The 26630-nt window shown below is 41.5% G+C and overlaps 4 protein-coding genes across 4 annotated transcripts in view; all 4 read right to left on the bottom strand.

The window, feature by feature from the left end:
* LOC139338366 (3',5'-cyclic-AMP phosphodiesterase 4B-like) overlaps nucleotides 1-4359 on the bottom strand; it is a 48327-nt gene extending 43968 nt beyond the window's left edge. The window contains exons 1-2 of the mRNA XM_070973293.1: nucleotides 4290-4359; nucleotides 1511-1777 (exon numbers count right to left, since the gene is read on the bottom strand). The gene's annotated coding sequence lies outside the window, so the exon portion shown is untranslated. The remainder of the gene's footprint in view (nucleotides 1-1510; nucleotides 1778-4289) is intronic.
* A 2047-nt stretch (nucleotides 4360-6406) lies between these two features.
* LOC139339490 (leptin receptor gene-related protein) lies at nucleotides 6407-10013 on the bottom strand. The gene is made up of 4 exons (XM_070975138.1): nucleotides 9906-10013; nucleotides 9440-9515; nucleotides 8533-8719; nucleotides 6407-8029 (listed from the first exon to the last, which is right to left on the bottom strand). The coding sequence occupies exons 1-4, from the start codon at nucleotides 9919-9921 to the stop codon at nucleotides 7913-7915; spliced, it is 396 nt and encodes a 131-aa protein (XP_070831239.1). The 5' UTR covers nucleotides 9922-10013; the 3' UTR covers nucleotides 6407-7912.
* A 2456-nt stretch (nucleotides 10014-12469) lies between these two features.
* On the bottom strand, nucleotides 12470-19186 carry LOC139339029 (phosphoglucomutase-1-like). Its single transcript, XM_070974458.1, has 11 exons — nucleotides 18929-19186; nucleotides 17324-17486; nucleotides 16865-17011; nucleotides 16518-16643; nucleotides 14825-15015; nucleotides 14483-14637; nucleotides 14086-14201; nucleotides 13829-13964; nucleotides 13067-13250; nucleotides 12791-12919; nucleotides 12470-12570 (listed from the first exon to the last, which is right to left on the bottom strand). Exons 1-11 carry the CDS (start codon nucleotides 19184-19186, stop codon nucleotides 12481-12483), a joined length of 1695 nt encoding a protein of 564 aa, XP_070830559.1. The 3' UTR covers nucleotides 12470-12480.
* A 1063-nt stretch (nucleotides 19187-20249) lies between these two features.
* LOC139339190 (angiopoietin-related protein 3-like) lies at nucleotides 20250-25080 on the bottom strand. Its single transcript, XM_070974688.1, has 7 exons — nucleotides 24041-25080; nucleotides 23783-23893; nucleotides 22711-22831; nucleotides 22204-22317; nucleotides 21672-21767; nucleotides 21156-21428; nucleotides 20250-21031 (listed from the first exon to the last, which is right to left on the bottom strand). The coding sequence occupies exons 1-7, from the start codon at nucleotides 24545-24547 to the stop codon at nucleotides 20811-20813; spliced, it is 1443 nt and encodes a 480-aa protein (XP_070830789.1). The 5' UTR covers nucleotides 24548-25080; the 3' UTR covers nucleotides 20250-20810.
* Nucleotides 25081-26630: the final 1550 nt, after the last annotated feature.

Raw genomic sequence — 26630 nt, 5'->3', positions numbered from 1 at the left:
TGAGGAGGGAACGAAACAACACACCAATTTGTGGCATCTGACAGATGACGTCACTGTGGAGGCCACATGCAGGGGACCCACTGCCCTACTGTACGAGCATAAAGAGAGAGCCTGAACAGGCCATACTCTGTGAGCCTGCTGCCATGGCACCACATGTCACAAGGCCATTTTAGGGTTGTTCTGCTGCCACACCATGTGTTTGTCAGTTTGGGATTGCAAATATCATCTTTAGTCGAGTCATGAAAAAGTCCCTCTTTCAATCTGCCGCAGCATAAACGAGTACAATCAGCTCTGTTGTCTTACAAACTGTCTTTAAAAAATAGGAGACAAATGTAACAACTGATAAAGTGTCATTTTGTGCTGTATAGCTGCACTAAATGAAAATTAACGACATCAGTCATGTAATAATGATGTGTACATAGCATCCTCGGCTATACTGCTAACTACAGAGTGCCTCCTGGGTCACAGTCAGCATTCATGAGGTGAACAAAAAAAAAAAAAAGGTGAATTCATCAGGAGCTTTTGATGCTGTGTGACTGGGCTTATACAGAGGCTGATCAGAAATGAGAAATAATTGGTAGGACAGGACACATGGCAAGTGTGACACTAGATGAGTCACTGTTTGATTGGAGTTGCTGAAGAAGCCCAATAATTAAGAGGGAGTGCCACTCTGTCAAATTCAAACACCCACACACACACATACGCTAATTACCCCATCGTATTCAAGTCGTCCTATTGAACATCCACTGAGGTATTGTGATTGAAGCGCTGTCTGTGTCGGCACTTCAGATATCCATTCATTAGATTTTGCATTTTCAGCTACATGGATTACAGCTCTTAGGGTGAATCATAACAAATGACTTGGAGAGTAAGGAGGTAACAGACGGCTTGGCAGAGTCTGCAGGATCTGGGGCACAGAAAGGGCTTTTGGTGAGTGTCACCAGTTGGCAACCTCCATGTCATCATGACTGTGAATGCTTCAGATGACAGCTGACACAGAAATGAATCAGTTGACAGCTCCAACCTGTGCTCTTTGGAGATACTGCTGAGGCTGAGGTGAACAAATCAATATGATCTACCACTTTCTTCACGCACAGGGTGGCTACAGTACATCCTGCTGCGGAGCGACTGGTTGGGCCTCTGAACCATGATGGAGCCCACACACACACGTCACACACCTACCATTTCCTGCTCAGTATCTAAATCAATATCTATATTAGAGCTGCAACTAATGATTATGCCTGTTACTGCTTTGATCATTCAGTTAAATGTTGAGTCTATAAAATGTCAAAAAGTAGAGAAAAATGAGAGTCATAATTACCTAAAGTGAAATTGAAATTGCTTCATTCATATAGCCAGCACTCAAAAACACAAAGATTTTCAGCCTTCTTTCATTTAAGATGTAAGATTTTGACTAATTGATTCATTGTTTCAGCTGTACATTCAATCACACATATCTGCAAAGTGGTCAAGTCGTGCAAACGCAAGAAAGGATTATTTTTATACTCACCAGTGTACTATGCTGTAGACCTGCTGTAAATCTCTGAGCAAGTGGCTCCATGACACAGAGAAAACTACTCTGCTCGACTCTTCTGCTTGAAACCCAATGAAGAAATCTTATACACTACTTAGTCAGCAATAAGGCAGGCAGAAGAAAACTGATTCTGACCACAATATTCCCTCCCAGACACTGAAGAAGTGGACTCACAGCTGAAGCACTTCTCCTCGAGCCAGTGGCGAGAGGATGAGCAGGAATTCACGTCAGCAGACTGTCAGCCTGAAAGACAAACAATGTATGGATTACAGTTTGAGGGATCACATATCACAGCTAAAAACTGATAAGATTTTGTCCGGCCGAAACTAAGTGATCGATCAGCAACAAGGATCCAAAGAAAAGTATGAATGTGAAGCATAAAATAGGACATTAGGACTTTAGCACAATTTCTACGGTTCTCTAAATAACTGCATAACTGTTATTACAATCACAGTTCGGATTACCGTCCAACATATAAACACACAACATTCACCCGCATGCACACAATGCTTTCTGTATTCACCATCAGCTGTTTTTTTTAATCACAGTCCACAGCATGGCAAACACTCATCCATTCTGCAAACCATAATGCTTTGTGCAGTCATAGCATGCATTCATCAGGAGGAAGTGAAACATCTATGTTCGGCAACAGAAAAGGCAGTGTAGTCGACACATCACCAGCAAAGCCACCAACCAGCCACTATGTGAGTCATCAGTATGGCCGCCCTTTTAACAAGAAGCTGGATGTATGTGCCCTGTTGTTTCAGCGCTGACTGAGAACAAAAGGACAGTGGCCGGAGTTCGCAACACATGACCGGGCACATTACAGAAATGCTATGAACTGGGCTTAAAGGGAAGTGCACTTCTGAAATTCAGGAGTGCAGCAGGACAGTATGTCATGCCAGTGAAATGTCACGAGTTTAGCATAATACATGAGTTTGTGTGCAATGCCAAACCGACGCACAGCTCTGAAAAAAATACTTGCAGATAAGGGAAAATGCTCCAGGGATGAATAAATGTTTTGGAGACATAAAAAAAACTTAAGGCCACAAACTCCAGTCTCAGGTCTGTTGAGACCTTTCACATCTGTGTCCATTCCAGCAGATGTTCAAGTCAAAGTTCATGTCAGCAGCAGCAAAGTTAGAACAGCTGTGTGCTGGTAGTAGAAGTCCCTACATCAGAGGTCCACAGACAACAGAATCCCAGAGGAATATTACAATAATACGGGAGACATGTGGGTGGTGGTAACACTGTCCATGTGACCAGGCAGAAATTAATTGCAATGGTGTGACGAGTACACAAACTCACTGTCACCTTCCTTCCTAATACCAGTGAAGAAGCTTTGTGATTCTTTGCAACAACAAAAAATAAAATGCTACACACAAACCCATATGCTTGTAAATGATGAGCATTTGAAGTTAAACACGTGCCACTGAACAAAGGATGTGTTCATGTGCAATAAAACACTTTGAAAAGGAATATGCCAAATATTCTGTTTTCTGCTTATAGGCGTTTCAAATGTACTCAGCATACCCTGGCACATGTAAATACTGCATATAGACATGAAAACCAAAGACCACTGCAGCTTGACTCATATTTTAGCACACACAGATTTTGTGTTTGTTGTACTAATGCAAAAACCCAATATTACATGCATCAAAGAATGACTTCTTTTGTGCCAGCGGAACATTTTGGGCGTCTCCATACATTACCTCACTTAATGACTTGTCGTGTATGTCTAACAATCACCAACATGGAGACGATGAATACAAATATTGCAATCAAACCCAAGCACACAGAAGTATGATGTTTATTTCGCCTATAGGGTGAAAGAAAAAGCCTAACTAGTACAATTTATCTTCAGGAAGTCCCGGCTGGCCTCATTTAATTCAGATGTCATTGCTAAATGGACAGTCATTGACTGTGCAGTGGTGTATAAAACACTTTTATAGACCAAACCAGCAGTCCCTCCATTATTGTGTTAATGTGGGTTTAACCAGGCTTTCCATCAGACCATTCACACAAATATGCCCCTTTTCACCCGCCACCTCTTAATTGTCCCAAACTCAGACACCTTTCAAACTCATTCACCTCACTATATTATAACATTTCTTCCTTTGTAGCGACAGAACAGAACACGTAGTGTGAATGGCTTTTACCTTGTTTGACATCATCACACTTCATGGAGAAGTGACCCAGACATTTGTGTGTAGGCTGCCTGCTGAGCAGCATATCATTCGCTTACAAATGTGTCTACAATGTCTACACATAGTGGCAAAATTGAGCAAGTCTACCAAGAGACAGGCGAGAGATGCCCACAGTGCGAAGTACTGAGAAGGATGAAGAGGACAGCCTACGTACAGACAAGAGGGCCTACGTGATGAATGACTGAATCAAAAGACCTCTCAGTGCAGTTCTGGGTTTCTATTTTGTTTTCTCGAAAATAGCCTCTGTACAGCTCAAATGACGCAAACCTGACAGCTGAGCAGCGTGAAACATCATTTATATATTTTTTTAAGCAAATCTTTGGACGGGCGAAAGCCCTTCCCCGTTAGCATAATAAACTTTGGATGGATACTGTGCAAATACGGCAAAACTTAACAACGTCGCGCGGGTTACAGGCTGTAGTTAAACACGGTCTAGACAGGATAAGGTCGGTAGAAGCTACAAAACATGTTCAAAACTCTCATTCGGAATTGAGTAACATTTAAAGTGTATCTGTCACGGGACACTTAAATTAAATCTGTAGTCTTACCGGTGGTATTTCCGGTGTCCCACGCGCTGATGCGGTTGCGGTACACAGTGCGGTCTCCCGTTTCTCAGCCGCGCTTCGGAAGCACGCGCCCCTTTTTAAGAGGTTCCATTTGTTCCATTCGCGCTCGTTCCCCTTCACGACCCCGAGAGCACATTGATTGGCTTCCGCACCGACGACGCAAATCCTTCCGTTTACCAATGGCTGTCAGGACAGTGCGCCCGCCCACAGCTGCCTGCATCCATTTGAGTCCCAGCCGGAGGAGAGTGTGGATGTGTCCGTCTCACCGGTTTAATGAGGCTGCAACCCTCTCACCCCTGGCTATCTTTTATTGACTGTCTGTTGTGTTTTACTTGATTTTCTCTTTGACTAGCTGTTATGTATACTACTTTACAAAGTTCTCCACGTGGTCTGTCTGCTTATGATTCATTGAGGCAAAGTTCAATTTAAGTTTTATGCTGTGTTCTATGCAGCTCATTAGAAAGCAATGGTTACCATGTTCGGCTATTCCAGTAGCAAGTTGTAATAAAATGTTACCATTAAAATTAAGATAACAAGGAATACCATTAAAGCACATATTATGGTAAATGCCATGTCATGACCTTGCATTGTGTTGTGCAAGTTGTTGCATTATATTCTATCACTTTGTGTTATGTTGTGCTGCATTGCATTGCATTGTGATGTGTTGTGTTGCACTGTTGCATTATTCAGCTCTTTCCCGTCATGTGTGCTCTGATCAGCTGTGTTGTGTTGCACTGAGCCTTTACTGAATGTTGAGTTTGACACTGCAACCTACCACAGTGGCATTTTACAGTATCACACAACAATAGGATGTACTGTGTTGTTGTAGTATGATGTTGCTTTACATTGTGTTGCGTTGTGCAGTATTCACGACCAGACTCAGCAGTCTTTTAGAATAATTTTGATGCCTTGGCTGTTGCCAGGCAACAGCTGTCCTGGAACAGAGATGAATGGGTGTCCCTGGGCTCTTTCTCTTTCTCATCTCCTTCTTTACCTTCATCTTTTTTTCTTCTCAGTGTCTCTCACTCACACAGATACTTAAGTTGACTGTAAAAGCAGTTTCTTGCAGTTCTCTCACTCAGTAGACACTTAAAGTCCATTAAGGTGTTGCGTTGTGGGTTTTGGGACATAGTGTAACCTCTGATTCACAAGGTCTTAATGCAACTGAAGTCAGCTAGTGGGTAGTGGATGTTTCTTTCAACATCAGTTGCACCATAGTAACTGAGCAAGGGCTGATCAATGACCTTTATCTATATGAAATATGTAGTGCACATACACTTCTGTGCGTATCTTCTGCACATGAAGTATCCACACAGCAGGGCCAATACAGCCATCATCCCCTCTGTGGGATGTTGGTCAAAATGCATTGGAGGCGGGAAGCACAGATGTGTTTCATGAAAATAATAATTAATTTGCAGAGAGCAGGTTGTTTGTTGAGCAGGAAATGCAGTCCGCTAAACATGTAAATTGGTGAGGCAGCTTCAGTGCATTCAAGACACACGTGAACAGAGAATTAGATTAAACGACTGAAGTTGTATGCAGCTGCATGGGTGATTTCTATCACATCCAATTTAACCCTGAATAGATAATGTTGGCTTTTGTCACGCTGCTTGCTTACATCTGGCAATTTTGTCAACCTGTATTCAATATTAATATTTGTTTGGAAACAGACGGGGAGGCGTTAAGATGGTTTTCAGTGAAAGTTATAGTCTCCAAGGCTAAACATGGAGCTGTGTTACAAGCTGCCTGATGAATATTGCAAAATATCTCCATTATTTAGCAGCTGGTCACAACTGGATTTCTGTCAGTCAAGCCTAGTTTTGCTTACATAGTCCGGCTAGACAGAAATGCACCTAATCCCAAACTAATCACAGACACAGCACCTCTCCTCTTGTCCCAGTCAGTGTTTCCTGAGAGGCCATCACAGCAGTTTGCGATAGTCACTATTGCTGCTGTAGCATATAAATAGTGTGCAGGTGTCTGTTTAAATGCATCATCCATCGGCACTGCCCAGAGACATGCTTTACACAGGTCAAGTTCTCCACCCACTGTAAGATTCGCTATTCTCATCACATCATCAGCAGTGAGACAAAGCCTGTCCATTTGTTTATACAGAGAGTTTTAATCAATGTTAGAAAACAAAATGCAGTCAGGAGCTTATAAAATAACATATGAGAGCTCTTCAGCACTCATTAGTGTGGGAATTGGAGTCACAATAGAAAGAACAAACTTTTGTTATTTAACATGTCAGTTGTGAGACATACAGAATAATATTTTCCCTTGCAAAGAAAATTAGGAAATCATAAATTGTATCGGACACCAAGTCAAAATTTCTGTGATAGTCTCTATGAAGTAAGTTAATCATACAATCAACAGGACCTCATTAATCGTTAGGTACGGACAATGATGAAATAGAACATGAGGATGTCATATTGATTTACAAATACAGATTTCATCCTCTGATGATGAAACACAGAAAACTGACTCCACATCACAGTGACTTCTCTATTTATCAAAATACACACTGTGAATGACAGGCACTTATGAATGAGTTTGCAGGTAAAGCCCTCTCCTTTAGGACACTTGGCCTAAAAACACACATGTACTGTATTTATCATTGAACATGTAAAAAATATGATTCACAAATTAATATAATGCTCTTGTCAAAAGTACGACTTTCTTTGTAGTCTGCAGGAATATAAAATGGATGTGGGTGCTTTCTCTGTCCTGTTCACATGACAACTGAACATAGACACTTAGACATATGATATTCACTAAACAGTGCTCAAGTGCCTCAGCTTGCTTTTGAGGATCATGTTGCCTTACAGCACAGATCGAAGCCCACAGTTCAGTGGCGAACCTGCTCCATTTGTGCACTCTAAAATGATCTTTGGTGAGAATGTAAACAATTGCACCGGAACAAAAAGTAAGGCTTTTAAGTCTTGCCGCAAAATGAACACAAACACATCATCTCCATATAAATGTATCTTTACCTGATTAGGAGTCCTACAACTAGTTGTCAGATTGAATGGATTAAGATAACTCCCCCTGCTTTCACACTTTAAATGGTATATAGTGCTCAAAATAAGCAAGCCATAATTCAGTATAGCCACTTCCCCTTTAAACCAGGAGGACAGATAATGCAGTGAGCATTGCAGTGTACATTACAGTAGAGCCACTGTTGAAGGATCCCTTTATGATACTGATTAACTGAAGCATAATGAAATAGCAGGCAGCTGCAATGAGCTGTGTGATTTGGGGGTTGAAACAAAAGCGAGACAAGCTAAAATACCCAGGTGAAGGTGGATAGTGATGGGATTACAGAATAAGAGGGACAAAGGCATCAGTGTCTCTGGTCTCAGACATAAGGCACATTAATAGGGTACATAGTGTTGTCTCCAACCCTAATACCCCCTAATATAACAATTGGCCTGAAAACGTGCTCAGTAAATTTGACATTTTGCAGCCTACACTGTACATGAACATCATCCCCTATTCAGTGCAGGACACACGTGCCCCTCAGTCTGCAGTCTCTCCATTCAACTATCCACCTAGTCACTCGTCCATCCATTTGTCCTTCCGTCTGTCCACAGTCTACAGGCAATCTACCACTGCTCCCAGCTGAAGTCATCCCCACCCCCAAACACCACAAAAAAGCCGAGGATGGTGAGGAAGATGACAGCATTTCCCGTCATCACCAGACCGCAGGCACCCCACTGGATCTGCAGGAGGAAAACATTCACACTGAATCAAGTCTTTTGACATGAAAAAATACAGTCTTCTATAGTTGTGCTACTAATAGTGCTATCAGAGTGTGCATCTCTTCAGATATAACCCTGATTACAAAAGAAACTGGGGCCTTGTGTCAATCATAAATAAACAGAATGTGATCATTTTCTAATCCTTTTTGACATGTACTCAATTGAAAACAGCACAAAGACAATATATTTAACGTTTGACCTCATCAGCTTCATTGACTGTTGTAAATATTTGCTTATTCTGAATTTGATGGAGTAACATGTTTCAAACAAGTTGGGACTTGCAACTAAAGACTGGGAAAGTGGTGGAATGCTCCAAAAACACCTGTTTGGAACATTCCACAGGTAAACAGGTTCATTGGTAACAGGTGAGAGTATCATGATTGGGTATGAAAGGGGCAATGGTGGCTGTGTTTACTGAACAAATCAACCTCCAGAAAATGTCAACATGAGAAGAGAGAACTCACTGTGCTATTGCGTGCGAGCACAATGGGAAGCCCAAAAGATGATACCACGATGCCAGTCGTTAAAAAGTAAGCCAGCTCTCTGCACGCATTGCTGGACGAGTCAGTGTCATCACTGAGGCGTCTGGCTATGAAGGTCGGGATGGGGCTTAATACGTAGAAAATCAGGACAAACAGTGGCCAGTATACCCTGCAGAAACAGTTCAAAGGATGGTCCACATTTTATGACATACAGTAGCATGTGTTTGCAGCTGGTCAGATAAAAATGAGCAGGTGCAAATTCAACAAGAAATGATTATGCCAAAACAAAACACTCACGAATATTTAACCATTCAAAACAGAATGTAACATTTCAAAGAGGCACTCCACACATTTTACTAATCAACCACAGCTTACTTGTCATGAGGAGTATTACTCTGCCTGTAAACATCACTGAACAATGTCTTCTGTGACTGTGGATGAGATTTTACGAGTCTGAAAAAATAACCTTGATGACATCCGAGTTGACTCATCTCAACTCGTGGTTTTAACAGGTTTTAACTGGGAGCAAGGGGTTTGAAAGAAGTAGGCTTTCAGAGCGTGGGAGGGCTTTATTGAACAACGCTGCTGAGTTGCATTACGGAAACTGTGGGATTCAGCATTTCTGGAGCTTTACCCATAAATTTCTGGAGTCTCTACTGCATTGATTTTGGCCATAATTTTTAAGCCTGCTTCTTAAAAGTCCATCAGCATTACAAAAAGTGGCTGGTACACCCCTTTACATGTATTTTTGAGTGCTGTGTTGATTTGGAAACGGATGTTCATATCTCTCAGATAAACTGCGATCTTGACTATCCCTAAAAGCTTAAAAATGCATGATAAATCACGTCTATGGCCCACAATAACATATATACTTAGAACAATAACTTACCCGTACTGTTCCAGTGCACAACCCAGCAGAAGAAATGTAAGTCCAATGGCACCACTGAAGGACAAACCCACCAGTGCTGAAAGAAGAGGAACATTACATTAGGAGATCTAATAAATATTAAACCACACGGGCAGAGACGCTTTCTCCTTACGCCTGGCTTCTGCCACTTGCTCTGAACACTGCTTGTATGCTAGGTCAACCTTTCAGTTGAATGTATTGTGAAAAATAACAATAACTCAGAACTTTAAACCGGCTAGAAACTTAACAATGGATAGCGATAGCTTGCGACAAATATTAGTATCCTTGGATAGTCTTGTACGTAGTGATAGCTTTCGAAATGATTCAGCAAAGGTTTTCTGCAATGTTGAAAAATAGGCAAACAAAGTTTTTGACGGTAAAGACGAACGTCTGCATAACTCAACGAGCGTAACAGTCAGCTGCCTCATGAACGCATGAAATAAAATACCTTTAATGCCGGCCATTGCGATAAATGAGTGAAACTTTATGCCTGACTTTTGTTTTGTTCTTTGTGTACTGTTTATGTGCTCAGGCTCTCCTTCTCGGTAGATGAACTTCCTGCTTCCTCCAACGGGAGTTTCCTTCTCTGTCACGTGACCGTCTTAAAGCGACAGTAGCCCAGCGGTCCGCTCGCGGTTTAAAACGTCGCTGACAGCCGCGCGCTGAATGTGCAGACACACCTGGACACCTTCGTCGTCGTCATCATCATGATCATCATCATCATCATCATCATCATCATTAGCCGCTTGTGGGCAGATTAATTAAATTCAAAAGGAATCAAATAGAGTTTACTCCCACGGTTGTTGCCATTCCTCGTGACGAGGAGCACGAGACCATGTAGTGGTGGTGTGACGTTACTTATACTGAAGCACTATTTTGAGGTACTTGTACTTTGCTTAAGTCCATTGTTTGCTACTTTATACTCCTACTTTCCGACATTTCTAATACAAATATATTTTTTACTCGACAGTTGTAGTTACTTACTTAATATGCTAAACCTCTTACATAGAAAACATAAGATCATCTTCTACAATACAGTGCCCCGATACATATTAAACTATCAACAGCACGCTAAGTAGTTCAAAACAGGCTCCAGCTCGACCAGCTACAACATGCTGTTTGGTGCATATGTATCCTTAATGATGATTGAATAATATAATATATTAATTTATAATATAAATTGAAAGCATATATATTAACACTCACAGGTGTAATTTTCCTGCATAATGTGTGCTTTTACCTTGCAGATTTTCGGTGTTAACTTTTACTTTTGCCATCACCTTGTGTTATATGTAACCAGTACACAGTATTATGTAGTATTTGTAGGATTAGCCTCTGTATCATAACTCTTTAGGTTAGGTTAGGTTAAGTTAGGTTAGGTTAGGTTTCTTTAATGATATTGGAACTATGTGCCAATGATTTTGCAAGTGAGAGCACGTTTTAACAGAACACCTTTTGACATGTCACAGGAGGAAAAGCACAGATCATGAAGTCAATGATGACTGTTTCAGTTTCAGTGTCCTTTTGTCGTGCATGATGTCTCACTGTCACACTGGAACACCTGCACAGAGCTGAGTCATTGATGTTGTTTCCTGTTCTTTTTTGACTATGATAAATTAAAATATCTGCCGTGAAAAGGTCATATTCTGAATTTTTTAAACTTTTGTTTCCTGCAGACACTCATGGAATTTGTCAGTGTTATTTCCTCTTCCATTAACACATAACTCACTGTCTAAAATGTAAGGATCTGTAAAAACTGCTGACCAATTATGATGACTGAGCAACGTCAGTGACTGTTTTTTTTTTTTTTTTTTCAGTGAACAATCTCTGAATTAATTTTGCTTCTGCTTAGCATTTTTGGAGGAACTAAAAGCCACAATCAGATGGCCTGGCCCTACAAACCAGAGCTAAACTCAATGCGTCTCCCTCTTGCATTTTGCTCCTCCTGTGTGATTTTATTTTATTGTTTTCTCGTAAGAGCACTTGACTGAGTCACTGCAATTATTGTGCATATGACAACAAAGAACCTAACTGGATTTGCTGGGCTTCAGGTCCAATGTAATGTGCAGATGAAACCAGCAGTGAGGTACTCTACTTCAAAGGGCATGAGTGATCACAGAGCTGGAGCAGATGTTAGTGGACTGATGGTGCTGCTGTCCAGATGGAAATCATGCATCCACCAGAGCTGGATAAGTTCAAATGTTACGTACTGTCTGACTGCTGTAAAGAAACAAAATGCAGTGATAGTAAAATATTGGCAAACATCTTTGGAATTTTCAGAACCGTTACTCCTGATACATAAATATGTGTTTGCGTCTGTGTGTTTGTGTGAACGCTCGAGCTGGTATGCTGTCACTCACAATTTCCAGTTGTTATTCACTGATGAGTTTTAATTTCCTTGAATGAAGGGGTACAGATGAGCCAAATAATGATTTGAGGCTTCATGGCAGTTAACACCCAGTTCTTTACTTTGAAAATGAGCACTGGGCGCAAGAGGAAATGTTATTCATCTCAGAAACGGTACGTTACTTTATTATTTTCTTCAGAATGTACCTCTTGACACACAACCATAAAACTGACTTCCTGAGAGTGTGAGAATACACAGTGCTATGAAAGAGTTTCACAGAGGAAATGAAAACACTGGTTTGAGCCACATGCAGCATTTAATAGGGTGAAATTATATCATGATTGGTTGTTTTGATCACTAGGAGTGCTGATGATTTTGAAACCCTGCTGCTTTTTTGCCACTGACTGATTGGTTTAAATTATAGTTGGAACAATTAAAGATAACAAGCGGGAAATTGACAATTTCCTGCTCTGGTATAAGAGTCAGACACACAAGCCACACATGAACCAAGAATAAAAAGCAGTTTAATGTGACACAGAGAGAATCACTGCATATATCTTAGCTTCAAATGCTAACTACTGCATGAGGTGCAGCTATACTTGGAATTGAAGCTCAGTTTATACAAAAATCTGAAAAGAAAAACAAAAAGCAACAATGGAGCAGCATATGGGAGGAATCACGTGATGACTGACGGGCCGCTTCGACCTGTCCTGTGATGGAGCTGGGAAATCTTCAGAGCGATGGTTGCCAGGGGTGCCAGCATCACCTGTCCCAAACAAGGATGATATGGTTAGAGACTCAAGCACCTGGCTACCTTATGCCACTGATGCATTTCCTCGTGGGATATACATGCCTGATACATAAAGTATTTTAATGGTCACAAGACTTTCTCTTTTTCAGCATTGTCAGTATTATGGATGATTTATGAAGTCTTATATATATTTTGGCCAAATTAGTCCTGAGATTGTCAGAATTTCATATTTCACCTGTGTGTCTTCAAAGATTTGCTCCTTCTCATAGCTGTCTATGTAGATTCGAACTGTTGCCCCTTCACTACCTGTCCCACTGAGTCTGTAGATGATTCGAGAGCCATCAGAGAAGATTATCCGCAGACCCTGCAGTGAAAACAGCCCAGTACAGAAGCTTTTAGGGTCTGCAGGCACAGAGGAGTCCCTCCTCCAAATACCTCTGACCACTGGATGCATCCAGGATCAGCCAACATAAAAACCTTACAGGAAAGCAGCTCAGTGCGTGTCATGTACCTGGTTCCTGGTGATGGTGCTGTCGACCGGGTCTGTGTACTCAAAACTGTCTGCTTTTAACACTTGGTAGATTTTGTCTTCCACAGCAAATCTCTGCTTCACGAAGGACTTGTCAGCAATCATGATCTCCAAATCCTCCATCATTTCACAGGCTGCATCTATGTCTACATTCTCATAGTCATATCTGGACAAAAAAAACAACAGCTATTAACAACAGAAAAGTGCTTTGTGATGAAGGTTTCCAGTAAATTTTAGAATCTTAATAAGACTTTTTGATTATCAGCTACAATAAATGAACATTTCTTTGCTAATGTAGTGTTCTTATGATTATTTGTAACTGCTGTGAGTCAGCAGAGAAATTATTTGTATGACAACTAAATGGTTTTCATTTAATACAGCTGACAGATATCTCAAGCCTTGAGCCAATAATATATCTGGTCACAGTGGGTACTGATGTCAACATAGGCACATTAAGAATTTAGGAAAGCACTAGATGATAAATCACAGTCTGACAGAAGTCTTGACAGAATATGTAACAGCACATATTTTCCACTAGATGTCAGTCATGCCCTGTATGTATATTCTTAACACATATGCGTCATCAGCCCTCCTCCATCCGTTACAATTATATCAGTTAAATAATGTACACTGTTTCTGCTTGGAAATAATTCAGCTGCTGTTTTTGTGTCTGACTTGCTCTATTTTAACTTTGTCTGTTTTTGGTGTTTTTTGATGAATGACACAGGTCAGTCCACCTCTCACCTGGTGAAGTAGTTTCTTCCATATTTTAGCCAGTGGTCCTTAACAATATCCTTCACACTCTGCCGTCTAGTGGCCAGGATGGACAGCCATGCCAGCACGGCCCAAAGCCCATCCTTTTCACGAATATGGTCTCCACCTAATATGTAATTAAGTTTACCATGCAGAGAAAAAACAATAAAATTAGTGTCTTCTTTTCCCCACTCATGGAGAGAGAGAAAGCACTTTTGATCTAATAACTCGCTGAAGAGATATAGTACCTGTACCAAAGCTTTCCTCTCCACACAGAGACAGTCTGCCTGCATCCATTAGGTTCCCAAAGAACGTCCACCCAGTGGGAGTTTCATATAACTCTATTTTTGTTGCCTTTGCTACTCTGCAGTACATAAAATGAAAGAGTATTCTAAGAAAGCACAGTGAACCACTGAAACAACACAAATGACACATTGAAATAACATAATATGATTCTTGTTGTTATTATCCATGTGTCTTTTTAAATGTTTAAATGAACATGATTTAATCTTATGATTATGATTTAATCTTATTCAAAGATCTATTTGCACCAAAAGTACAGTTAGTCTGATATTGTTTTAACTCAGGAAATCCCTGGCTCTGTGGTTTCAGCAGGGATGTGAAAGCCAGACTGTATTTTTTTACCTGTCTAAGGCTGAGCTTGTGGGCATGCTGCGGGCGAAGCCTCTCACCCCTGTGTGCTGGAAATATGGGATGCAGAAGATGTTGTCAGCGATCACAGCCACAGAATCAGGTGGGGTGACGAAGAAGCCGTGCTTACCAAGGATCATGTTTCGGTCCTAGAGGGCAGACAGACAGACAGACAGACAGACAGACAGCGGTTAGAGATCAAGGCCTTTGGTTCAGTCCCAGGATCCCTCAAGCCATGAATGTGAAATATATTTGTGTCCAATTAGAAAAACGAAGAAATGAATTTGATTTTGCTTTAGAAAATCTAACGAAAGAGACAAATAACGGTACACGCACCCCATCACCATCAAATGCTGCACCGAAGTCGTACTGTCCATCTCTCATGCTGTCAACCAGATCTGCAGCGTAAGTGAGGTTAGGATCTGGGTGTTGACCCCCAAAGTCCTCCAATGGGACACAGTTGATGGCAGAATTGGCAGGACAGCCCAGCTCCTCACAGAGTATTCTCCTCACATACGGTCCAACCACTGGGGAGCAGATGGAGGGGACAGAGAAAGATGAGAGAAGACTGGTATAAAGACAATGATGGACTATTTAAGTCAAATATGGTGTTGTAAATTAAAACATTAAAAAAAACTCTGCTCAGAAACAGTTCAGCTTTTTGGCAAATGCACTTATTCACTTTCTTGCCACAGTGGCTGAAGATTGATACCACTCTCTTCTGTATGGTGAAGCTACAGCCAGCAGCTGGTTAGCTGCAGTCCGTTAGCCGCTAGCTTTACTTTCACGATACCGAGAAACAGCTAGTCTAGCTCAGTCCAAAGGCAACAGACTTGGTTTAGCATTTTTGTACACGCACAAGTTATTAAGTGTTCATTTGTGTGCTTTAGAGGTGCTCATAGGTGAACTTGTCACCTTTTGACAGAGCTAGGCTAGCTGTTTCTATGTTTCCAGTCTTTATGCTAACCTGAGCTAACTAGCTGCTAGCTGTAGAGGTACAGCTAGCAGCCATGTAGCTCTACCTATTTATTGTACAGACAGAGAGGTATCCATCCACTTATTTAACTCTTAGCAGGAAAACCAGTAAGATTATTTACCAAAATGTTCAAGTTTCTTTAAGCCAGCCAACTGTTCCAGTCCATTTGAAACACCATCAGAATAATGTGACTATGATGGTAGAGCGGTTGACATGGAGAGAAAGGTCACAGCGATAAGGGTATGTGGTATGTTGTCTTAATACCAATAGCAATATGACTCCCTGTGAGGGTGTTTATGTTGTGTTGCAGCAGTGGTGGTTGTGTGGGAGTGTGTAAGAAGATGCTCTAAATAGCATTAGCAACCTAATAATTGTGACTTGCTCTAAAGTAAACAGTTCCCATAAGCCCATGTCAGCTTTCCTCTCTTGTGTCATTGAAATGACCAAAACACAAACTTCGCTGGTGACTGACAGAACTAACAGACTGATGTGTACTGACTGGTGTCCTGATCTGTGTGTCACATTTGACCTAATGCAAACAATTAAGGAACATGGGCATCATGAACAAGTTGTGCTTGTTGAGAACTGAGTCTGGATAAACAGTACATTTTTGAGTACTTGTACTGCACTTGAGTTCTCCCATTTTATGTTACTTTATACTTTCACCCCACAGCATTTATAAGACAGCAATAATTGTTTCTTTTCATATGACAAATTTATATATATCATCTGATAAAAATTGCTGCAAATTACACAACATTAGTTTAAATTAGCTGGACTACTCTCTCACAGACGGAGTAAAATACTACTTACACATGATAACATCAGTAATAACAATCCAGTAATATAATGTATAGTAACACTCACAATGGTCACTTCAATGAATACTTCTACTTGTGCTGTATGATGAATGATGCTTAATACTTCTGTACTTTTACTTAAGCAAAGTTTTCAATACACTACTTTCACTTACAATAGAGTTCCTTTTCATTGCTGAGTTAAAATGTTTAAAAGAGAATATACTGATAAGATTATCAGTAAATATACTCTCACCTCCATGCATGGCATCGAGTGTAATCTTGATGTGGTTTTCACCAGATAGAAGCTCCTTCAAAGCAGCAAAGTCAAAGATGTTCCTCAACAAGTTTGCATAGGATTCCACAGAGTCCACAATTTCCACTGCACACAACCAGGAAGGAGAAAAAAAACTGTGCTTAGTTTTATGCCAAAAAGCAAGATTAATGATGACTGAAGAATAGCAAAACTGTGTCGTATGATTGATTCTGACTGATAAAGTTCTCACTGCTGTAGCATCCATCCACATATCCTTTTATTTCCTCATCACCTTCTGTCTTCTCCTAATTTAAAGTGATGGGTGACAGACTGATGCTGCACTTCACCTGTGAAGGGTTTGAACTTGTTCTCCAGATCAAACGTCTGTTTGCCCAGAGTTGTCAGATCCACTTGCAATCCAGGGCAGATGGCAAACTCCTCAATGGTCCGGCTGATCTGAAAGATCTTGTTTGTGACAGCCTCCTTGGCTGGGCCTGGATGCAGGAGAAAACCTCTGATATTACAGGTGATATTAGTGTTGCACTACAGAAGAATAGCTAGATGTTCAAGGTTGCTTATTATATATATATATATTATATATATTATATAAAACTATGCAGATCTTTTTGAGGTGGTCGAACTCTGTCCCAGATTTTATATCCAGGCAAGCTTTATCTCAGTACTGTGTCTGTGCCACATATCTGAATGAGCACAGGGCCTTGTTAAATGCTATCTGACTTCTCTCGTAACACTATTTTTCACTTGGCTGATGCCCCTGCATGCTTCCTTCTCTCCAGTTACCATACCTCCATTTGCAGTATTGAACTTAATGCCAAAGTCTCCATCAGGTCCACCGGGGTTGTGGCTGGCAGTGAGGATGATGCCACCAATGGCTTTGTATTTCCTGATCACACAGGAGACGGCCGGCGTGGACATTATCCCGTGGTGTCCAATGATCAGATGACCCACCTGAGGAAATGTCACACAGGTGTGTGTGTGTGTGTGTGTGTGTGTGTGTGTGTGTGTGTGTGTGTGTGTGTGTGTGTGTGTGTGTGTGTGTGTGTGTGTGTGAGAAAGAGAGAGAGTTGGCTGGCATGAGTGTGTATCTTAATTCATCTGATCGGGGAGGGGAGAGGAAGTAACAAAAAGTAACTGGGAGTAGAGTTTCATTGAATGAAAGACAGTTACGGTACATCAGCTGCCACTTTTATTATGAGTAAGTGTATTTTAAGCCGGTCTAAGTATACCATTCAACCAAGAAAGCATCAGGAGCTCAAAGCTTATGTAATTAAAACCTGAGGACCACAGAGAGCTCATTACTGTTTCTGGCAGGAAGACTGAAAACAAAACAGGTTATCCGTTTCTATTTGAAGACAGCAGAGTATCCGGGAGCTGCAGTTACAGCAGGGACCGGTTTATGGCTGAAGGGCAGCATTCATCCTTTACTTTCTCAGTGTTACATTGTTGTGGTATTGTATTACATTATACTGCCTACTCTGACTGCCTTGCATTGCTTAAAATATACAGATACAGGCCATTTTTACTTGGCTGATCATATTCTAAGTGAAAATAGCATCAGCAAACTGCTGCCAGTTGCTAATTACAATTGAAACTGGGTGATATAAGGAAAAAATAAAATACAGAGGCAGCCAGATGTTAAATGCAAAAAGACAACATGTATTGAATATTTTTTTTTCCACAAAAATACATTTTTTTTCCACGTAGGAATGGCGTAGTTTTGTATTGTATAAATAAAATATGAAGTTAGTAATTGTTTTATAAGGATTTTATTTGAAATGCAGCGGGACATTTCATTGTCTTGGGGATATTATAAAACAATTAGCGTGCTAACATTTGCTAATCAAAAATAAACACAATGTACTACTCAGTTTGATGGGAATATCATTTGATTTGTGGATATTTAGTCATAAACCAGATTGTTGGAAAAAATAAAATTACTTGATATAAAGTGACAACTAAATAGAATTCACCCAGAGGGGGGAATGAATGTGTGAACCAAGTTTTATGGCAATCCATCAAAATCTGATTGATGTATTTTTTAAAATAATATAATTTACTGAAATACCTGCCGATCAATTTACAGTTCTAATCATCAGTTTCACCAATTGTTTACATTTCGATTATAGATTAGTGTCTGATCTCTACTACAGTATTTATTATTATTATCTAAAATTGTATTTATTTATCTTTTCTTCACAGCCACGTGCTAAAAGCTGCAATTGATCGGTAATAAGACATGAGGCTGGTACAGCCAATGACAACAAAGGGATAACAACAGGCGATGGGGGCAGGTGACACTGATATACGTGCTCTCACCCACCCACACACATACACAAACACACACTTACCAGCATGATCACACACACACACACACACACGGTGACACTGACCCCGTTGGCAGCTGCCATCTGCACAATGACCTCAATAGCTGTCCGGTTGAAGAAGCGACCGTCTCCCCCCACCACCACTGTTGAACCCTGGCGGTCACGTAGGTCAATAGAGGAGAAGATACTCTGGATGAAGTTGTGTAGGTAGTTCCTCCTGGACTGGAATACATAGACCTTTTTCCTCAGGCCACTGGTGCTGGGTCTCTGGTCGGGGTAGGGGGCTGTGGGGACAGTCAGCACCTGCAGAGGACTGTTGTCCATTGTTTCAAATGAGAATCCAAACTAAAACAACAGTGTAGAGAGTCGGGAACTTGTTGCTTAAAGGGAAATCCCCTGTCAGTTGACATGGGGTATGGTACACAGGGGTAGAATGGGAGGGTAAATGGGAGGTATCTTGACTCCTCCTGTTATTTCACAGGGCTGCAGTGGTACTTCTGATGCCCAAAATAACCTTTCAAACTAATGCGTGTTCAGAGGCAGGGGGAGTAACTGAAGACGCTCCTTCACACATGTGCAGGGAGATCACTGTCAGAGCTGCAGGCCCAGTCACAAAGAAGTGTGTGTGTGTGTTTGGGTGTGTCTGGGTGGAAGCACTGAGGTGTTATGGGAGCAATTTGTGCATCTGCGAACAGCTGCAGCTGTGCTCTGCTTAATGATATGCAAAAAGAAGGGTGACATCTCTCATCGGAGATGCACTTTGCGCTATTTTAGGAGGGGATGTTTACCCTTTCTTAAAGCTGAGTGTGTGAACAGAGAGTGAGAGAAGCAATTAGAGAGTTATTAGAAACAAATACTGAATATGAATGTGGCTCCAAGAAAGTATCTGTTTACAAAACAAACATCATTTTTAAAATCTAATTATACATACAGCACAATCAATTTAGAGTGAAAGTATGTGCATAAGACAGAACAACACTGCCCTCTAGAGTTTGTTAAGGGCTCCCAACGACACAGTACAAAAAAATTTGGCATCACAAGCTTTTTAAGCAACACTCTTGAACTTTTTGGTATGTAGTAAAAACGTGAACATGCATTAGTCATTGATTTACAAGACTATGGGATCAAAACAAAGTTGGTGTATTAGTCCAAGGTTAATGATACCGTGGGCCAAATCTCTGTTGACATAGAGAGACCGTTTTGACCAATGTCAGGACCACAAGTAAACCCTACAGCCCATAATAACCAACCGGACATTCTAAAAGTTTGTCTTGGTCCGTTATGGTTTGATCAGGACAGAAAGGTTTTCGTCATTTTTTCAGTCATGGATATCCACACCTAAATGAAAACTAGCATTATATGAAGTCACCATCAAACTTTTATTTATTCAAATTGATAAAACATAGCATATGTATCAAAAATAAAGTATGTAAAGTAAAGATGAGTTTTAGAGCAGTGGTTCCCAGCCTTTGCTGCTTTTGAACCCTAAAAATGAAGATGTCTACTCAGGATGCCCTCAGATGCATCCCATGACCCCCCTCCCGCCCCTGGTGTTGTGAACCACTGCTGTGTGCTGAGAGTCAATGTGACCCATTATAAAAACTGCTCACATGTGGCTGTACATTTTAATTTCTTCTCCATAACCTTTGACCTCTGAGATACAGCGAGTGAGGATATAATAATTGCCAACTGCTTTTCAGTATATTGTAGATTTCACAACACATTTGAAAGTGTTCTATTCCATTAGAGACTATCCAGACAATGGCAGTAATATGTTCTTTTGGCTTTCCTTGTTCAGGACACAACAGTACTTGACACTCAGAGGAAACATCATGCTCTCTGCCCATGCCTCCTTAAACCATGGCTGCACACTCGAAGCAATGCCAAGGCTCTCCTGAAGAGGCCACTGTTTAATGCAGTATTTTCACTGCAGAAGGCTGGTACGGGGTCATTGAAAGACACCTGTCTCAGACGAAGCTGAAGTGGAGGAGGTGGTGCTGGGGGAGGCCACGGGGTGGATAGAGATCTGGGTGAGCTTGATGGAGTATGAAGCCTTTTGGCCCGGACTCCACTGAATTCCTCTCCTACGCTCTGAGCGCCCCTTAGGTCTCACTGGGAAGTATCTCCCGTTCAGGTTGGTGTCTCCGCAGGCGCTGAACCACCATCCACCTGGAAGATGACAGAAATTACATGTTGTGCAGCTGGTACTGGGTGACAATTATTAATTAAGCCCCACATGCATCGCTGCATTACATTGGGATAAAAATGTGTACAACATGCACATCTGCTGCACCTGTGTAGTTGTGGGCGCAGTTGGAGCCCTGGTGGTTGTCATTGTCCCTGTCCTTGGTGGAAAACATCATGCCTGTGTGGTTGCGCATGGGGTCCGGCAAATCTCCAGACAGATGCATGAGGTGAATGGTGTAGTTGCTCTCTGGACCATTAAGGTAATATCTGTATTCAATGAAGCGCCTGCCCTGTTTCCAGTCTTCCAGCTGGATGTGAAGGACAGAGTTGCCCTTAGCACATAGAGAGTGGATCTTCCTGAGACCCAGCCAAAACTCCCCTGTGAGGGAGACATCACTGACAGGTCAGAGCTGACATGATTTAACAGGACTCTTTGAGTTGTGATGGACACGGATTTACATGCATGATGTAGAGGCATGCTTTTCCTAAGACAAGTTCTAAAATTGCAGATGTCATAATCATGATAGATAATTTTAAATTTGACAGTTGAGAATGAATTTCTCAACATTAGGTGGGTAATGGTGCTTGGCGTCTCGAGAAATAAGAGAATACTGTGTCTCACCTTGCAAATCTCCAAACCCATTTTCATACTTGTCCCAGGTTTGATCAAAATTCACTGAACCATCCCTCCTCCGCTGGATGACTGTTGTTCCATGGTCTAAAGGGAACAAATAGACACAAACCGATGACATCTTAAATCATAATGCTTAAGATTTTCTTGAACTAGTTGTACTATTTCTGGTTGGCAAAAGCTATTTAGTGTGTTTACAGTCTGTAATCGATTCTCTTTGCATTAGTTTTCTGGTGGCGGATTCACAGGAAGCAATTCATGCATGTAATCCAGCATTACTGTTTGTCTTTTTGTGTCATTGCTATCAGCCTCACTCTTTACTGTTCACTCTGCCACAGCTGTATCACAGCTGCATTAAGTCACTACTAATACAATCCCAACATTTGGACTGCTTTTGCTTTACATGAAGGGTTACCAGTTTCAGATATGACAGCAGGACTTAACAAAGACCCAACAACAATTAAAACGTCCTCCTTATTTTAAAAATAAACTGTAGTCCTGTGTTATGGTAAAGCTATTTTACCTTTGTTCATGTCACAGTAAGCCATGAAGGGCTCAGTTTCGCTGGGTTTGATGGCATAGACGCCGCTGACTCGTTCCCCTCTGTTGAAAAGCTCACTGCAGTCTGATGGCAGATCTGTTTAAAAACAACCACAAACCTGATGTCAAACTTGAAACTGCCCTGAATAAAGATTAGCTACAAAGTGGTTGTGCGGAACAGAGAAGTGTACATGTGACCAGAAGGTTAAGAGCTCATATCAGCAGCATTAGCAGCAAAATGAGGGAGGATCATTGATTGCTCAGAAAACTGTGAATGCAGGCAGCTACCTGCTGTAAGTGTATGAAACTGTAAGAATGGTAAGCAGAAAATAGCAGAAAAGCTGGAAATGGTCTGTGCACATTTGCAAATCATTAGAATTGACACAGTGAGATTGAATACATAGGTTTTGTGCTTACTGATATAATGTATGACAAATAACAGACACCAAATCACTTTCAGCATTTCCCCATGATTTATCATCCTTCTTACTCATCATTTCGGTGCTGCTGGCTGTGCTTGAGGTCAGATAAGGGGTGAGTGTTGGTGCTTGACTGTTGAAGATCTCGGGCATCTTCTCAATATTCCCTTGGGTCAGCGTGTTGGCTGTAAGCTGGGAGAAATAGTTTGAGAAACACATAATCCTCAAACTGACTCTGGAGTATGGATTAAATAGCAGTAGTACCATAGTAAACTTCAGGTTATTATTCAGCAAAAGTAGACATTTTCCAATCTTTTACATTAACAATATGAATTTTTAGCTCTCAAGACCAAGGAAATGCAAATATATCACATCACTGAGACACCAGCTGAGATTATTAAAAATATGGAGAACTCCTTTGTTATGTCTACACCCTCCAAGACAAGTCTAAATTATACAGTACAGCGCCATGAATCCATTTAAATTTCTTTCTTGCAGCGCATTCTGTGCAACACCAGGATGACGACGGCCCTTAACTCACAAAGCAGGCAAAATAATCTTGGGAAAGTTCTTTAAAAATGCACACTCATGCACAGCAACAAAATAAAATCTCATGTGAGTGGAGCCTATCCACTCTGGCTGAATAAGGGACTGTATGAAAATTATTAGGGTTGGGAGGGGGGGCTAAAGCATTTTTTTTTTTTTAATTTTATTTAAAAATAAGAAGCTTAGAAGCGCCTGAGGATTATTAATATTTCCTTTAGACCCTCTCTTGCAAAATCCTCCCCCACAATATCTCAAAATGATATATTTTGGCAAACATAACAACACGATAAATAGTCCACCCACTCTCAATAAAGAGCTGCTGACTAAACAGCTAATTCAGCAACAGAACAGACACCACATCTGTGGCTGCCAATGCTAATGAATCACCAAAGTATTTTCCCTGAACCCTGCATAATTCCACTTCATAAAAAATTACATATTAATTAGACAATGCTTATATGTATGTAATCATATGTTTCTCCATCCGTCAATCAATCACATGATGCCTGATGACCTGGTTGGGGCACACTGCCTACCTCTACCTGTGCGTGATGGCCCCCCTCCCCCAGTAATTTTGCCACAGCCCCTAACACTTACCTTTTCCTCCAGAATCTTGATCTTAACCCTCTGGTGGTTGAGCTGGTCACTCTGCTCCCTCACAGCCTTCAGCAGCTCTGTGATGCTTTGCTCCTGGGTGTGGATCACCTCCTGATCGGGGAAGAAAAGTGGGAAGTGCTAAAGAATGGTGCTATGTGTCGAGGTTTTAGAGTTTATTGTTGCACTGTTGAAATTATCTTGGAGCAACAAGAAAAGAAATCCAGGTCCAGTTTTCCTTTGTAAAAACCGGTGACTCACCCTCAGGTCATTGATCTCCACCACTTGTTCGCTCGTCACCAGGTTGTGCGACAGGCTGCTCATCTTCCTCTCCAGGCCTTCCAGCTTGTTCTGCAGGTGACCCTTCTCCTGCAGGATGCTGTCCACTTTGGAGTTGATCTTAGCAGACAGGCCCATGATCTCTTCATTGTTAGCCTTCAGTACCACAGTGGTTTTCTTCAACTCCTCTTCCTCCTCTTTGATTTCGCTGGCGAGCACTGACAGCTGGTAAAATGAGCGGTCAAAAATGTTGAGCTTCTGGAAGATGTCATTTATCTGTCCCTTTGTTTTCTGCACAAACTCCCGCAGGCTCTGACCCAGCTGGAGGAGGCCGTTCGCCAAGAGACGCACGTCATCCAGAGCAGCAAAGCGGGAACGGATTTCAACCGGAGCCTCTGGCTGGAGGACAGGCTGCTCCTCTTTGCCACAGAGGGCAGGGACACAGGCAGCAGCCAGGAGGACCAATAAGGGAATTAGTGTAACTCTCATGTTGCTGTCCTGCTGCTTCTCCAGCTGTGTGTCAGTGATGTCAGGGAACAACTGGCAGCCCTCTGTGACTGGCTGATGACCCACTGTGTGAGGATCCTGGGCTTTATAGTCTGTCCAGAATCAGGTCAATGATTAACCTGTTCATCTGATCAATATCTGCATGAATGATTCAGTTTCCGCCTGCTGAGTGTTGAAAGTTGGTTAAATTCAGCTAGATTCAGCTTTCAGCGGTTGGTTTTAATATTATCGTCAGCTGGAATGTTTAGTCAACAATCAGACTTTATCTAGTTTTCCTACCATAACTCAACAACTGAATTGTGCTGCATTTAAAATGAATATTTAACTTTGATCCACCAGACTGACTTTACTTAGAGAAGAGTCATGGCATGTTTCATCTGCTTGGCACTGCAGCAATGACTAAGCCACAGTTAAAAAGTAACAAATGCATATTCACTTGCACTGACTCCACAGATGTTCTCCTCTGAGCAGGGACAGTGTAACATAGTGTCTTCAACTGACCTGTAGTTACCTGTGTGGAGGCCATGGCTGGTCCCTGTTATTGTTGCATGCCTGGTTTATTTTTAAACAGGAAGATGACCCAGTTTACATGTAGGATTGACTGAAAAATATGAAGGACAATATGACGGGGTCCAGTAGTGGGTAAGCTAACCTTACTCTAATCTTAACCCAAGTCTTCACCCAAACATTTAATAACAATAACAGGAGACACACACACACACACACACACACACACACACACACACACACACACACACACACACACACACACACACACACACACACACACAGAGCATTGTGTTTCCATGTGTTTTGGGAACATTACATAGACTTACGTTCATTTCCAGGTGACGTAAATGAACCATAATCATAACCGCTACTTAACCTTAACCCAAGTCTTCATCCTAAAGTTTAATAATGTGTGTTTTGTCCCCATAAGGAAGGCAAGTCTCCACAATGAGAGAATATACATCCATTCACACACAATGCAAGAAAACAAGTGGCTGAATTGTGGTACACCATCACTGGGAGTATCGTATGAGGTGAGATATTACCTCTTATCCATGTGGGGTGATGACCCCTGTCCTCCTCTGTTAAATGTTAACTACCCATATGAGAGTGGGGTTGCACCAGCCACACAGTGTGTATACAGTAAACACAGTCCATAACCATGACTTCAGCAAGGGGCCCTACTCTCAGGTAAAATGTATGGGTGCATATGCTGGGGCCCATATTTATAAGACCTCTAACAGAACTGAGGTCTACAGAGAGGAGGGGACGTAGAGTGCAGGGGCCATGAGGTGTTTAGGGGTGGAAACACTGAGGTCATGAATACATCTTTCCATCCTTTATCATCAGACCAGTGCTTCCTTTGATTATTGCAAATACAAACACCTGCTGCATGAGAGGCTTTTTCTACCTGGTGATGGACTCATGGTCTTTAGTGAATAGTATACACACACACAGGGAGAGGCTTAGAAGCATGATTACAAGTGAATTGTGTTTTTCATTTGTCTTTTCATGGCCATCCAGGCTCTCCAGCTCAGAAAGGTCAGTGTCATGCAGATGGTCAGTGCCCTGTTTTTTTTTGTTTTTTTTTCCAATTATCTCCTGAGGCAGTAGTTTGTCCAGAGAGCGGTGCGTCTGTCACACGTGCCGCAAACAGCTGCACTTGCTGCCACTTGCAGCTCTGGACATGCAGAGTTCTCCCAAATAAGAGCATGACTGTATAGCGACGTGACTCTATGAGGACATCACTGAACTCCATGCCAAGCTCCTCCTACACTCTTTACATCAGAGTTTCACAAATTATCCCACAATTACATATTACTAGAAGTAGGATATGTGTGTGTGTGTGTGTGTGTGTGTGTGTGTGTGTGTGTGTGTGTGTGTGTGTGTGTGTGTGTGTGTGTGTGTGCATACTGTAATTGTTGTATATGTTCTATATGCTTAAATATATTATTATGTATACTGTACGTATTAGTTATACTTGGAACTACATACATATACTGCACACATCAGAGTTCACTGCTGGATTCAGTGAGTCCAGCAGTGAACTCTGAAT

The sequence above is a fragment of the Chaetodon trifascialis genome, chromosome 11, assembly GCF_039877785.1.
Source record: "Chaetodon trifascialis isolate fChaTrf1 chromosome 11, fChaTrf1.hap1, whole genome shotgun sequence".
Classification (NCBI taxonomy): Eukaryota; Metazoa; Chordata; class Actinopteri; order Chaetodontiformes; family Chaetodontidae; genus Chaetodon; species Chaetodon trifascialis.
The sequence above is the reverse complement of the archived record's forward strand: the minus strand, read 5'-3'. Positions and strand labels throughout refer to the sequence as shown.

Excerpts from the sequence above, each read along its gene's own strand:
- LOC139339029 (XM_070974458.1), bottom strand. The coding sequence starts at position 19,186 with ATGGACAACAGTCCTCTGCAGGTGCTGACTGTCCCCACAGCCCCCTAC. Across the intron at positions 16,644-16,864 it reads CAAGTTCAAACCCTTCACAG|TGGAAATTGTGGACTCTGTG; the intron begins GTGAAGTGCAGC and ends GGTTGTGTGCAG. Across the intron at positions 14,202-14,482 it reads ACAAGCTCAGCCTTAGACAG|AGTAGCAAAGGCAACAAAAA; the intron begins GTAAAAAAATAC and ends TATGTACTGCAG.
- LOC139339490 (XM_070975138.1), bottom strand. Across the intron at positions 8,720-9,439 it reads TGTGCACTGGAACAGTACGG|GGTATACTGGCCACTGTTTG; the intron begins GTAAGTTATTGT and ends CTGTTTCTGCAG. Across the intron at positions 8,030-8,532 it reads TGCTCGCACGCAATAGCACA|ATCCAGTGGGGTGCCTGCGG; the intron begins GTGAGTTCTCTC and ends TTCCTCCTGCAG.
- LOC139339190 (XM_070974688.1), bottom strand. The coding sequence starts at position 24,547 with ATGAGAGTTACACTAATTCCCTTATTGGTCCTCCTGGCTGCTGCCTGT. Across the intron at positions 21,429-21,671 it reads TGGGTTTGGAGATTTGCAAG|GGGAGTTTTGGCTGGGTCTC; the intron begins GTGAGACACAGT and ends TCTCCCTCACAG. Across the intron at positions 21,032-21,155 it reads CTGCGCCCACAACTACACAG|GTGGATGGTGGTTCAGCGCC; the intron begins GTGCAGCAGATG and ends GTCATCTTCCAG.